General features: G+C 35.6%; 1 protein-coding gene across 3 annotated transcripts in view; it reads right to left on the bottom strand.

The window, feature by feature from the left end:
- The window catches only part of spina (spindlin a), a 57,420-nt gene that overhangs the window by 5,626 nt on the left and 37,935 nt on the right, over positions 1-13,859 (bottom strand). For all 3 annotated transcript variants that reach the window (XM_088629392.1, XM_088629393.1, XM_088629394.1), the window contains exons 4-5: positions 5,474-5,727; positions 3,850-4,083 (exon numbers count right to left, since the gene is read on the bottom strand). In XM_088629392.1, coding sequence (XP_088485518.1) covers positions 3,850-4,083; positions 5,474-5,727 — 488 coding nt within the window. The remainder of the gene's footprint in view (positions 1-3,849; positions 4,084-5,473; positions 5,728-13,859) is intronic.

Raw genomic sequence — 13,859 nt, 5'->3', positions numbered from 1 at the left:
TTTGCTCGACTAAACAGGCTCACCCCTCTCACTGAAATGGTGCTTTTTTGTTTATTTTTATTTGTTTTTGTTCCTGTTTTTTTTTCTGTAAAGCACTTTGAGAACCCATCTTTAAAGGAGCTATATGAAATAAAGTTTATTATTATAATATTTATTATATGTGTGTGTGACAGTGTGTGCACACACGCTCATGTTGGTCATTGAGAATTTCTTGGGTTCCTATGAGAAGATGACTTGTAGGTTGTACTTGGATGCTTTGGTTTGATCAGGAGTGGTACTTGGTCCAAAACGTTTGAGAACCACTGCTCTAATTGATGCCTTTTTCAATTTGTCAAAGAGCTTGAACTTTTGGTTTTACTCACAATACGGGAATGTAAGTGTATAACTAGCTTTTCAATTAGAGTAAATAAACCAAAATGTTAGAATACTCATTCAATGCCAAAAGAGTATTACAATATATATATAGCAATAATATATAGCTATTACAATATTGTAGAACAAAACAGTATGTACAATGTTACTTATAGTTAGCAAGAGAGAAATTACTGAATTTTTATTTTCATTAAATACTATTGAAACCTACTTTGAAATGTTAGCATATCTTATGACTATGCTGAAAAGTAATTATTAAAAGTAAAACTTACATCATGATTCACAATTTGATAATTCTTGGATTTCGCAAAACAAAACAAATGCCAGAACTGGAACTCATGTAGCTTGCTGCCTATTCAAATTTGGTTTCATACATTGTGAATACTGCTAACCAAATTTAATGAAACTTTCTTGTGGATATAAAACAAACTTATTCAAAACCATTTGCTTGTTATATGGTATAATCAGAAGATGTTATGTTACTGCCATACTAAGCATATTTGCAACCTTGTCTTTCATTGTTACTAACACTTGAAGGCTGTGAATCACTGATATAACAGTGCATACAACAAATTGCAAAAAGTAAGCAAAGAGGAGCTAAGAAAAGCTAAAAAAATAAATGAGTAACTGCTGAAATCTACTTGGTTAATTATTACAGGTTTATTACAGTCTTATGCCATAGCCGGAAAATGAACAGATATGAGCTGGATATGCTCTACTCTATTGCAGTGAGGGACACTTCATTGTTATCTTTAAAAGGAAAATTGTGAAGTAGACATGGTTTCACAATTTGATTCAAAGCAACAATCCCTGTATTTGAACAGTGAAAATTAGGAGGTTCAGAAGCTAATCCGATCCACCCAACCACTAAACCTTTTAATCTTTTCAGGTGTTATATGCTCTGTAGTGATTACAGGAGGTTCAAGGTCATTACCAGGCCATGAAGGATCAGCTTCCAGGTAATGATAGAAGCTTTAATCACTTTAACAGTTCTATGCCCAGGCCACACTCATGCCTGACAGCTGTGAACGTCCCCATTGGCCAATAACAGTGGTTTTAGCTATTGAAATTGGAGGGCAGTAACTGTGGTAAGTCACTCCCATTAAAAGACTGCTTTTTTGCAAAGTATGCTCCTGCAAAAAAAGGGTAATGAAGTAAGGAGGCAAAATGACAAAACAAATGCAGAAAAGGCAACAATCGGAAGTATAACTGCTAATACAGAATGTATGGGTTTACTCCATCAGATGCCTCATAAGCTCAAAAAAGTGCTGTTATATTGACAGCACTTCTGCACAGGAATCTTGAGTTCAAATGCTCTGCTCTCAAACGGAAACCTATAGATTTTTTGAATGAGAAAAAAAGTCAGAATGGAAGAACAAGAACAACTGTTTTATTTATGCATAACTGTAGCTGAATTGGAGGTGTACTGTAGCTTGTAGTGGTTTACCGAACTCCAAAAGCAAAAAGCTTTTTACAGTTGGGAATAACTGATTCTTCTTGTAGCCAAAGATATTGGATGTGAGATGAAAAATGGCAGCTTGCAAGGCAGACAAAGATAATTTGGTTTCCTTGAATTTTATTTTTCAAATGGATGAATCGATTTACATCAAAAACAATTCACAAAAGGGTGAATGTGTTCAGGGGTGATTCCAGAATTCTATTCTCCTGTTCTGACTGGCTAGAGAACTGAACTTTTTTTGTCTTGAAAAGAGAAGACAAGTTCTAAAAAAGGGCAAGTGTACACTAAAAGATGAAATGTAAAAATCATGAAAGTAAAAAAAAGCTAAACTTTATGTATTTTTTACTTGCATCCCTTTTCCTCTGGCTTGTCCATCCTCCTTTCACATGCAGTCTATGCATCATAAGATCAGCCCACAATTAATGATCCATATATCAGAGAATACATGAAAGAAGTGACAATGACTTATTTTAAATGATATTCCCCTAGTGAAGAGCTCTGATATATCCATGCAATTATGTATTAAGGAGACTTCTAGACAACAATGCCATGCCCTGCTCTTCAGAACATATGTAAATTTTTTTCAGTTATATATCAAACACTATAGGGTCCATACAATGCATTCATTGTATGTTTCAAATAACTGTTTTCCCTGGGAAATAAGTATAAATGTACCTGCAAAATAAACCTGCTAAACACTTTAAGAGTCAGACTTATTCTATAGTTTATAATTTTAAATTATGCAATCAAACAATGAAAATGCTTTAATTTATTTTCACTTTTTGAATGTGGAATTGTGTCAAAAGGTTTGTCACAAATGTAAAACTATTTATTCAATAAACACTAATCCTTTTAAAAGTTTCAAGAAAGCAATTCGCATTCCTCCAAACTAAATGTGAGAAGACAGTAGACGTGAAAGGACGCAATCTGTAAATTAAAAGTATATACAAATTTGAGGTCACCTTGAACCACTGACAACCTAAAAGTGTGTACATTTCTGCTGTAATGCTCCCTAGGTGTTTAAACACTTAACATCCACACCAGGTAGTTTCTGTTGGAACAAAAACCACTATTAACGGTAAATACATCTTACATCACACATACGTGATGGCTACGGTTGCTCCAGGTTATCCAGAAGGGGAACATGCTTCTTTATCAATATAACTTTTGGCATTTCTTGCAGAAATCATCTTACCATTTACACCGGGGAAACAAGAGAACCAACTACTTCAGGGAATATTTTACAGAAATAAAACAGTGAAGAACAAGGATCTCTGCAAGCCAACATTCCAACATTTTATCTCACCAGCTCATGAACCCACTGACCTCTGTGTCTTTTCACAGAGAATCTAAAACACCTATGAAAAAAAGACATCAGCGGCCAAATTCATCTTTAAGTCTCAATATCTTTCCGCTGACACTCAATGATCTTTCTAATCCTTTTAATTGACAGCTTTCTGCCTTTCACCCCTCCCCCTCAAATGCCTCAGATTTTCATACCATTTTTTACCATTTCATACCTTTGTCTAAAACTTACAGCCATACTCTACTTTACCCTTCACCCCTCCTTCTTTTGTTTTGATACCTGAAGTCTGCCAAAACAGTATGGAATTAACTATAGTGTTACATATAAAATACAAAAATAGCGTTGTAACTAGCATTTCAAAGTCAAAATGGGAATTTCTTGAATGTCCATTTACATGTAATCAATTCTTCTTTTAATATGAAAGCAGTGCAAATTCTAAAATGGCTGGAAAAAAGAAGAAAAGTACTTAATGGGTAAGAGATTTTTGCGTCCAAGAACAATGTTCCGAATCTTTCAATACAGCATGAGCTGACCTTCAGCTATTGTGCTCCCTATCAAATGAATTAACAAAAGCAATCTTAAACTTCAGACTCATTTAAGTCTAGACTGAAAACACTTTTTTTTAAAAAAAAAGAGGGCCTCCTTTATTTGGTTTGTTAACTTCTCCAATAAAATAAATCAATCTAAACTAACATCATTAATAGATACTCACTTGAATCGGGCATGATCCGCAAGTCACCCTCTTTATAATCGTCTAGGAGTTGATACATGTACAAAACAGGATCCTTTTCATAAGTGATATAAAACCATGTGTTCATAATTGGAGCACGTGCAAGCACCATGCCTCTCCACTCGTCCTTTGACCCATCTTCTGTTTCAAACATATGTTCTACAGCTTTTCCAATCATTGTGTCTGCCAGGTGTGCATCACTGATTCGAGAAGAAGCTACAAAAAAAAGACATCAAAGTTACTGAGAAGCTGAATGATAAAAATAAAAAAAAGCATATAGAGGAGACAGACAAAAAACACTGCAAAAGAAATAACTAATCTTTATTTAACAAACCATTAAAAAATCCTAGTCATGGTATTTGATTTTGTACAGTAAATTGAAGATCTGCAGATTTCATCCAATCCTAACAGTGGTATGAAAATTCAAAGCTTTATGTCAGATCACACTCTCATGAAGATTTGACACCCTTTTCGAATTACATTTTTACAGTAATAAGTATCATGAGTTTTAATTTTTAATGTATCAATAATTTCGCATTTCCTTTTCCACTAAAATGGATGACTTGTGACTCTTGCAAATGAGACTGGATAAATTAAACAAATCAATGAAAAATAAAATTTGGGACACTAAATTATATTCTACAAAAACATACAGATATAAAAATATCTTTACTTAAATCAGGAAGAATCTAAACTTGGTTTATATTTATATTTGTGGCTCTCCCTTTGCAGTATATTATAATATAACTGATTATAACTGATCTGTTTCATTTTGTCTCTCACTAACCTTTCTGGATAACCATTTTAGTTTTGATCTATAAAGTGAAATAATCAGCATATTATATTTTATTGCCTCTAAAAGAATTCATCAAAGATATGTTACGTCACATTAAGTCAACCAGAAATTTTCCTTTTGACAGTGTCAGAAACAAGATAAAGATACTACAAAAACTGCAAAGACAACATTATCCCATGTATTCTCAGATAATAATAAAGAAACCTAAGAGAAGAGTAAAAATGTTTCCACTTCTATTTCTTTTTTATATTTTAATAAAATAGCAATTTCTTTCTTCAAGCGAATAATTTTTCAGTTTGTGTACTGAAAAAACAGTTGTGTTCAAAGCCTGTTTTAATTCATAGCTGTTGATTCCACCATATTAATATGCAAAGCCTTTTTTCCTAAATTTGATAAATCCCATTTTCAAACTTTTCATAAGCTCCTATTTTTGTATTTATAGTAATACTTATGGTCAGTTATGATGTGTTTTAAACAATCACCTGATTCAATAACCTGATATTGAACAAAGTCAGACACACTTGTAGTTATAAGCAAGGTTATCAGTGTTGTTTTATTAAGTAAAATTCCTGCCACAAAGAGCCTTACATAAAACCAACAACAAAAAAGTTTCCAGAATTAGTGGTGAAATAAACCACTAGGACTGTCTTGCTATCTTATAGACTTAATTCAGAATGTATAACTGAGGTCAGTTCGAGGGAGAAAATAAAGACTACAATGAGCTATTTGAAATATTGTACAGGCCGAATATTGTTCATTTTTTTATTACACCTACAAATCACACAACAAATGAAAACATAAAAAACATACCGATTCTGTCCGGTAGGACTTCAAGACCTTGAACCCTCTCATCTTTGTGAAGCTCAAGTCCATAGACACAGTCAAAGCCATCATATTTTATCAGGTAAAGAGATGGGTTGACTGGAACTTGATCAAGAACAGTCCCCTTCCACTGTGTGAGAGGCCCGGTGCCTTCCATCCAGCCATGCTGTATCCTACAACCCACAATGTTCCGTCGGGGCTGAGAAACAGGCTTGCTTGGTCCCACATTGCTCCTGTGCTTTCTGTATCAATTTAGAAATCAAGTTAGAAACAGGCTGGAAATAAAAAGAAATCAAGTCTCTGATGTTATGATTGACCCTTTCATGTAAAACATTTCTAGAAATTTCTGTCTTTCTTTCAGATCAAAATCATTTTACTTATCAAGAACGAACTCCACAGGGATAAGTAAGATCAAACATTAATTTTTCAGTGATCTTGTTCTTCTTACATACACTGAACACCTTCAATGCGTTTCAAATTCTTGACAGTGCTTAAGCTTTTTCATTTGTCTTAACAGCAGAGGACATACTTCGTTGTTAATATTGTAGTGCAGAAAATGTGCAGTTAGCATTTTTCATAAATCATGGAGTCACATTTAGGATGTGGTAGCTGGCTGTAGAACAATAGCAATCTATCTGGAACACTTTTTATTGTTATAATGTATAAGCACTGAATGTTTTTTAATGTTTTGATTTATACATGGAATATTGTATCAAGGCACTTCAGAAAATGTTAAAAATGGCTAGTCTAGTCACTGATTTAAGAATATTTAAATCTGTGACTTCTGAACCCAGCTTTTCAGGGACAAACAATCAAATGTAGTCTGTACCTGAACCGGGAATTTGGGAAAACTGAGTCAGCACATCTTAGCATATGTGATGGTCTATTCTCATGTAATATGTTTTAAGATAACTTGAACCTAGACTAATCAGTAACTTATACTTGAGCAGGACAGCTTCAACAAGCTACAGAGGTTTGGAGATTCCAGAGCCAGCTTTCTACCCCAGTAAAATATTACAGTAGTCTAATGCTGATTAAATAAAGGCACGTATCGGACGCAGAATACATGTGCTGCTGTGCAGGTGGAAGATTTTGACATTCCTAACACGCTCTTTATATTACACGGGACCAATAGTAATACCAAGGTTTCCTGCTTCCATCAAGGATTTGATTTTGTTAACACTGAAGATGCCAGCTTTGTAGCTCTAATGGTGGAAACTGGCTAGCATAACCTTAGTTCTGTCAGTTTTAAGAAAGTTCGGTTTACTCCAGATCATAATATCAGACAAGACACCTGCAAAGTGCAGAAACCACAGGAGCAGAAGCTATTTGGTATGCATGCAAATAAGTGCATGCAAGTAAAATAAAAATATAAACCTAAGTGGCAACATGTAAATAGTAAAGTTACCAGCTTAGATCTATAGAACAGCCTTATTGTGGGCAACATCAGTTTAAAACAGCCAAGTTTTATAAATTAGCTTCTGTTATTTAAACAGGATTGAAGACAATGAAGAGATCCATGAAGGATCCATGACTGATAAGCTTCATTAAATGTCCAAAAGGACATGCATGAATATGTTGCACAGTTTGCTAGCCACTCTCAAAGCCCAGTGATTCTAATTTACGACTTGTGGTATGTTTAAACAAAAGACAAATTAATTATTTTACTAGGAATTTAAACAATGAAGAGTTTGCTTTTGTCATTCTAGCAAAAGAAAGAAACAAATAATGGCTAAGTAGTAAATTTGTGTAATTATAGCAATAGCACAATAACAGCAAATATCAAAGAGGCTAGATGGATAAATTGCTAAAATCATAACATTTACCCAAAATAGTCATGGAAATCACTTCCTAACTCACAGCACCACAAAACTCATATAGCTTCCAGTATAATATATGCATACTAAAGTGTAGCTATGTTTCCACTCATTTCCCACATTGCTTTGCGGAAAGCTAAAAAAAAAAGAGGTCAAAAGGCAATGGTAACCTTGGAAACCATCAGGCGCATAGCAACTGCCACTTCATCCTGGCAGGAGACAATCTGAAGCCCTGTTTTTTAACAAAGTGCACTAAGTATGCGGTTGAGGCCTTCCTCAACATGTAAAAAATGTAGTTTTCCTATAAGCTATGATATATCTGAATAATCCATTCAAAAAATCAAAAGTCAATGCAAAAAGTGTTTCAGCAGAATATTTAAAAGGAAACTTAGTTTTAAACAACTAACTGCGCACGTTCTGATTATGTGATCTGTAAAAGAAAATTGACAGGGTGACTTTTGTAATTAAATGAAAATAGTACAAGTTCTATTTGAACATATTCATTTTGAAATGTTTACAAATGTATGAGCTGTAGAGATGTAGTTACGACATAAGGCAAAAATGTTGTGCTTTTAGCAATAGAGCACATCTCAAATTAAAAAACTGAAACTGAAAGACTTCTGTTTATGGGGTTTTCTTATCATTTCTGCATATATGTCAACCTTAGTTTGACTATTGAATGTCTTATTAATGTCAAATTAGTCCCAAGTACTTGGGTCAGGAATCTCAGTGTCATTTTGACCCAAGATTTGCATTTGGAGTTCTTGTACGCTATGCTTTGAGGGTAATTTTTCTTCTGAATATTTTACATATCTGTTAAACTCTCCTAAAAAAACCCAATATATACTTTTGGCTTCTTCAGGCTTGATTAGTGCAATGCAGAGATTGCTGCAACTTGTTCAGAACTCAAGAGGCTTTGCTCTTAATTATATCTAAATGCATACCTATCACATTATAGTTTCCTTGCACTGCATGTCCATGGATTTCAGAATAAAATTACTGCATGAAACTCATCTTTAAGGGCTTGAACAGTTTGGCTCCTGACTGCATCTGTGAACTTTTAACTACCTTTACACTTACACATTGTTTAAGCTCTTGGAATTTGGTCTTTTATTTTCCAGTGCAAGGCTCCATACACAGGACCATCAATGCTTTCAGTTGTGAAGGCTATTTAATAATTTCTTGGTCCAGATCAGATGGTGCAAATCAGTAAGCACTTACAAATTTCCTTTTACAAGTTATATAATCTTGGTTTTAATTTTGTGTGAATTTGTGTATAGCTCTTTCTCAATTTTTTTTTTTTATTGTACACCACATTGAAATGATGCCATCAAGAAAGGCAATTTATAAAATAAAGGTTATTATAACTGTTGTGCAAAACTCAACTCATGTCTTGTATTTGGCCTAAGTGTTGAGTATAACTCCAACCAAAGTGTGTTTATCAGCAATCACTTGCTTGTACAAAAAAAGTTAAAAATTCTTACTTTTAAATCCAACTTTTAAAACCTTGACAACAGAACTTCACAAATAAACTATCATGATCCTCTGTCTTAGGCTATATTAATCCCATTTGAACTAATACACAACTTGTGTCTTGCTATGTTTAAATACAATTTATGAATTAATAAGGAAGGAACATAAATTGACCCACAACTGGCCATCATCAGTGAATCATTAAATGAGGTTAACATCCAGTCATTGCTACTACAATGAAGTAATTAATGTACTAATATGTCTGGTTGAATCTGCTTATATAATCATAAATAGGACCCGTAAATTCAGAGTACTTTTATAACTTTTATACTACAAATTAACTGGAAGCGTTAGCCATATATACAATTTAAAAAAAAATACTAGACAAAGTATTAAAAATGTCTCAAACTAAATATTGAACACCTATCATGAATTACCACATTTTCAAGTGGTCTTCACATTTATGAGGATTTGGTGCAGAGAAATCATTGCGAATCACCAAACTCATGTAACCAAGTCCACCCATATACCATTGCATAATTTACTACAGTATATAGTACAGTATATAATGTATATAGACATAAGTAACCTTCCCTTATAAGATCATTAAAATACCAATGCATTGGCTTTAATTTGAATAACACTGATCAGCTAAAAGAAACAACAGCAATCACAAACTTATAGTAATCAGTTACAATAACCAACAGAATTCCTCCTCTGTGTCCAGCCAGGACTTTCTCTGCCTCCCTGATTAGTATTTCCCACTGAAATTGGTAATAAAACTGTCGGTGAGCCTATAAAGTCTTCTGGAGTCTTCATTCCTCAGAACAACTTTCAGCTTGGTTTAATCTCTTTTTGTTCTTCTTGCATACATACCCTGTTGGCCAGACTGAATGACAAATAAGACAATGTTAAATTTGCAAACGTTAACATCCTACTGTATTTACTATTCTGAAATAAATTTATTTCTGGAGTGTCAAAATGTGAATACTGAATGTTCTATACCTATTAGGATTAACACACTTGGCCAGCTAACATTTCTTGATAAGGTCTGAAAGTGCTGTGGGGCGAGAAATAGCTGGACAAGTCTTGAACCTTGTCCTGTTGTTGCCCACTAGATGCTGTGACAACAAGAGGCTATGTTTTTTTGCATGAAAAGGGAGGAGCTTAATTTTAGAAGTTCTCTTCTTCTAATGGATGGACTGTTCATGAAAACTATATATTGCTGCCACACTCACTATGCATTGATATTTAATGACACTGACAAATGTCCCACTGTACATTTGTTGTTTGTACATTTGCGGTGTAGCGGCAAGGCTTATTAAAAATACAGGAATTAAGTTTGCTACCCCCTTGCCAGTCTCTCTCTCCCTAATCTTAGTGGTGCTGAACACAGATTTAAGGTGCTTTTCTAGCTGATAGAGTTTCCTGATAAGGAACAACTCCCAAGGCTGAGATTCTCCAGCCACCCTAATAAATGGTAATCTCTGACGCCTTACTGTCTGGGAGAGTGCATCCCAGGTTGTTTACAACCCTAATGCCAGAGAGCATGGTTACTCATCCTCCACCTCAATCAGCCAATCAGAAACTGGTAGGGCAGGGTAACCCCACGTGGGTCTCGAATGCCCGCGGAACATTCAACCAATGAACGACCATAGTTCCTCCAGATAAAACAGGCAGCACAGGGCCCAGAAAAGCCCCTCCAGGACATTCTCAGACTCAGCTTGGACAATCACATGACAGCCAGTGCGTCCGAGTGCCAGGACTTTGTTCTAAGAGTCAAGACCGGAGGTCGCCCGCGCGTAACCAAATGATCCGCCCGAGGTTAGCCCAGCAGCAAACCTCGTGAACCGCCGGTACCCCACCGAGAACACTTGCCTGATCAACGTGTGAACTACAGTGTGAACTACTGATACAAGTGAATCTCAGTATTCAGGACTAGCGATACATCGGGAACTAACCGGTCTTCTTCCCGTCTAAAGAGTGTGACTTGCTTGGACCCGCAGTCACTTTTCATGTGCACAAACTCTTGCTAGTTCAGCCAACACTGACTAGCCCGTCTTCAGAGAGCTCACTGCCAGCACGTTGCAGAAGGAATCTCTCCCTCCTTCTCCCCCACCTCACGCCAAACCAGGACTGCCTGGCACCAGGCCAGAGTACGCCGATTGGCCGCTGTTCCTTTGTGTCCGCGGGAGATCTGAATCCACACAGTTTGGATGAGCATTCAACATTCTGCATTACAGCTCGAGAATTCAATTGTTACCTCAACCTGAGTTGAAATCAATTTAATTCTTATGAGTGACGTACTTGCCTTTGAGTATCTAATGTAGAAGTTGTAATCAAAGTTCATTTACAAAACTGTATAAATGAATGGTATACTGAATGTATGTCCCTCTTGGTTTGTAACTCTTTGTGATTGAATATATGCCTTTTGTATTCTGCTAACCCTCACTCTTAAGATCTGTATGTTTATATGCACATTTTATTTATTAATAAATGTACTGTCGTGTTTTAGTATCCGTGAGTTATCCCACAAGGTCGGATTTCTAATAGCCATCAAAGAATCATTTTGTGGCCTACTATTAATAATTGTCCCAGTAAATGCACAAAACCCCTACAGAGGTGATTAGGCAAAGCTATACGAGAATAATATAAAATAAATGTTGGTCAGAATTCTATTTTTCCTCTCTCTTGGCCCAGAAGTTCCTTTTAGCTAAGTTCTTTTGACTTAGTGATTTAGCGAAGATGGTGGTGGTCACAGTCACGAGTCACTTGTTGAAAAGGTGCCAGTATCTTGGACAGCAAACAAATAATGTGGTGCACAAACTTTTAAATCCTGTCATCATGGATAGTGATTGCTCTGGACGTTGTTACATGTAGAGGCAAACCCATTCAGCACATTCCACATTGGTGGGTCATTCTGGACCTGACAGTGGATTCACAATGGGTTTGAGAAATATTCTTAATATTCCACTTCCCAGATTAATTTTCAATACAAGATAAAGATTACCACCATAATTTTTCTTAAAGAATTGTTTCTAGGCCTGGCAATACCCTTGCTGTTACATTCACATGACAAGAGTATTAACATGAGCTCAAAACCCATTAATTTAAGAGAAGCAAGAAAATGTGATGCTTATAAAGAGATAATGATTTATGTGCCTTTTTTATGTGGGAGGTTTTGTTCTCCCAACAGCGCACTGGAGGAACCTAGGGGAAAATTAGAGATAGGGGACAAATCTCCTATTAGCACAATAAATCTGACTATTTTACAGTCTAATTTTACTCACTGGATAATAAAAAGTTCAAAAGCATGCATGCATGTTGCATAATAACACCAAATAAAGCATCCTCAGCTTGTGATTCACCTTGCCAAATACCTTAACAAAAAAAGAGCTCTAAGAATCCATACAGTAATATACGGGGAAAACAAGAAGCTTAATATTGAATAAACATTTTTCTATATACAGGTTTCCCCGAGGCACAAAAGCTGACTGAGCACTCACAGAAGCTGCAGCTAGTATGTACTTTCTCAGCACTTCTTCCACTTGCACAGATATTTATTAACCCCATACTCACAACCCAGTGAAGCAGCCGATGCCCAAGCTAGTAGGCTATCTAGAATCTTTATTTCCTCAGCAAAGGTTATCAGTTTCTTATTTTGTTTGCTTTCATTATCATCACTAATTGATAATGTGCGTTTCGTGGACATAACACAGGAATAACACACTACAAATTGTCACAAAGACTCCAAGGTACATGTGCGGTGAAACACTGAAGCGTGAGAGAAGTAAGTGTGTGGACTGGGAAGCTGGATGCAGGCAGCAGCACAAAACTGCCCAGAAACACTGCGGGAGAGCACAGACAGAAGACAGGTAGATCTGGAGAGTGGGCAGCCCGGCGGAAGCCATTTCATGCATTGACTCGCATTATATCGAAGCAACCGTGCATAGGGAATTCTTGGAGACATTTTTGCACGTTTCAGTGAAACGACGATAGGGGAAACTGCGTTAGGGGAGGAGGGCTTAAGTCTAATCTCAGAATTGACATTTTTACCTTGGGGAAGAAATAACCTCTTTACTAATCCTCCAAAAGCAAGGTCACACTCTAGAATTATGCTAAAAAAGGCAACCATCTCCCTCCTCATAAGAATGCATTCAAATACAAACATGAATTGTTTGACTGGTCAGCTTAAAAGGGAAATAAAATATTTACACAAATATGAAACACGCACCTCATTTTCTTTAATTGAATCCTTTTAAAAAAGTCATTTCAAAGCCAAATGCCTGAGAGGTTTCAGTTCAATGTTGAGAAACTTAACTGGAAGAAACCTTCTATACTGCCAAACTTTCTTACTCCTACCCTACTCCCCTTCTTGTCTCTCCCTTAAATACGGTGTTAATCACTTGTGTTTGGCAGCAGTTCCAGGCTCAAAAAATAGCAAAACACTTACTTAACTCTGTTAAACTGGGGGATGTTCATCTCACTGTATAACTTTGTGGTATGAATGTACATTACAAGATCTCATCCCCTTCTGTTTTAAACAATTTGAATAACACAGGTGCCGCAGACACACCCATTTTATACATGATATACTATAAATAATTTGCTTTTTCAACAGATACCAACACATAAAAGTAAAATAAAAAGATAGAATCTTTCAACATGTGTAGAGTTTATATTTTAAATTATAATAATGTGAAGCAAAACATTTAATTTGAATACTTAGAACTGAAATACACTTTTGCAAAAATCATACCTGATATTAAAAGTGATCACAACAAGATTGATTCAGGACTATATTAACTAATATATATATATTATACTGCACTGCTAGTGGTCATTAATATATGTGATAGTAAACTTCATTCACTATAACAATAATATATAAATGTAGTTCAGGTGGGTAGCTGCATCAGCATGCGTAGGCTGCAAAGGAACAAGTTATAGGTTTATTCCATGCTGAAAAAAAAGAAGAAAGAAAACACAACGTTTCGGCCGTGGAGCCTTCTTCAGGTGTGAGGTTCAGTATTCCTTCCCACGCCTCAGGTTTTCTGAATGAAAATGTTAACAACAATTAAAAT

Source organism: Lepisosteus platostomus, chromosome 4, assembly GCF_059453375.1.
Source record: "Lepisosteus platostomus isolate fLepPlt1 chromosome 4, fLepPlt1.hap1, whole genome shotgun sequence".
Taxonomy (NCBI): domain Eukaryota; kingdom Metazoa; phylum Chordata; class Actinopteri; order Semionotiformes; family Lepisosteidae; genus Lepisosteus; species Lepisosteus platostomus.
This window is presented reverse-complemented; position numbering and strand designations above follow the sequence as displayed.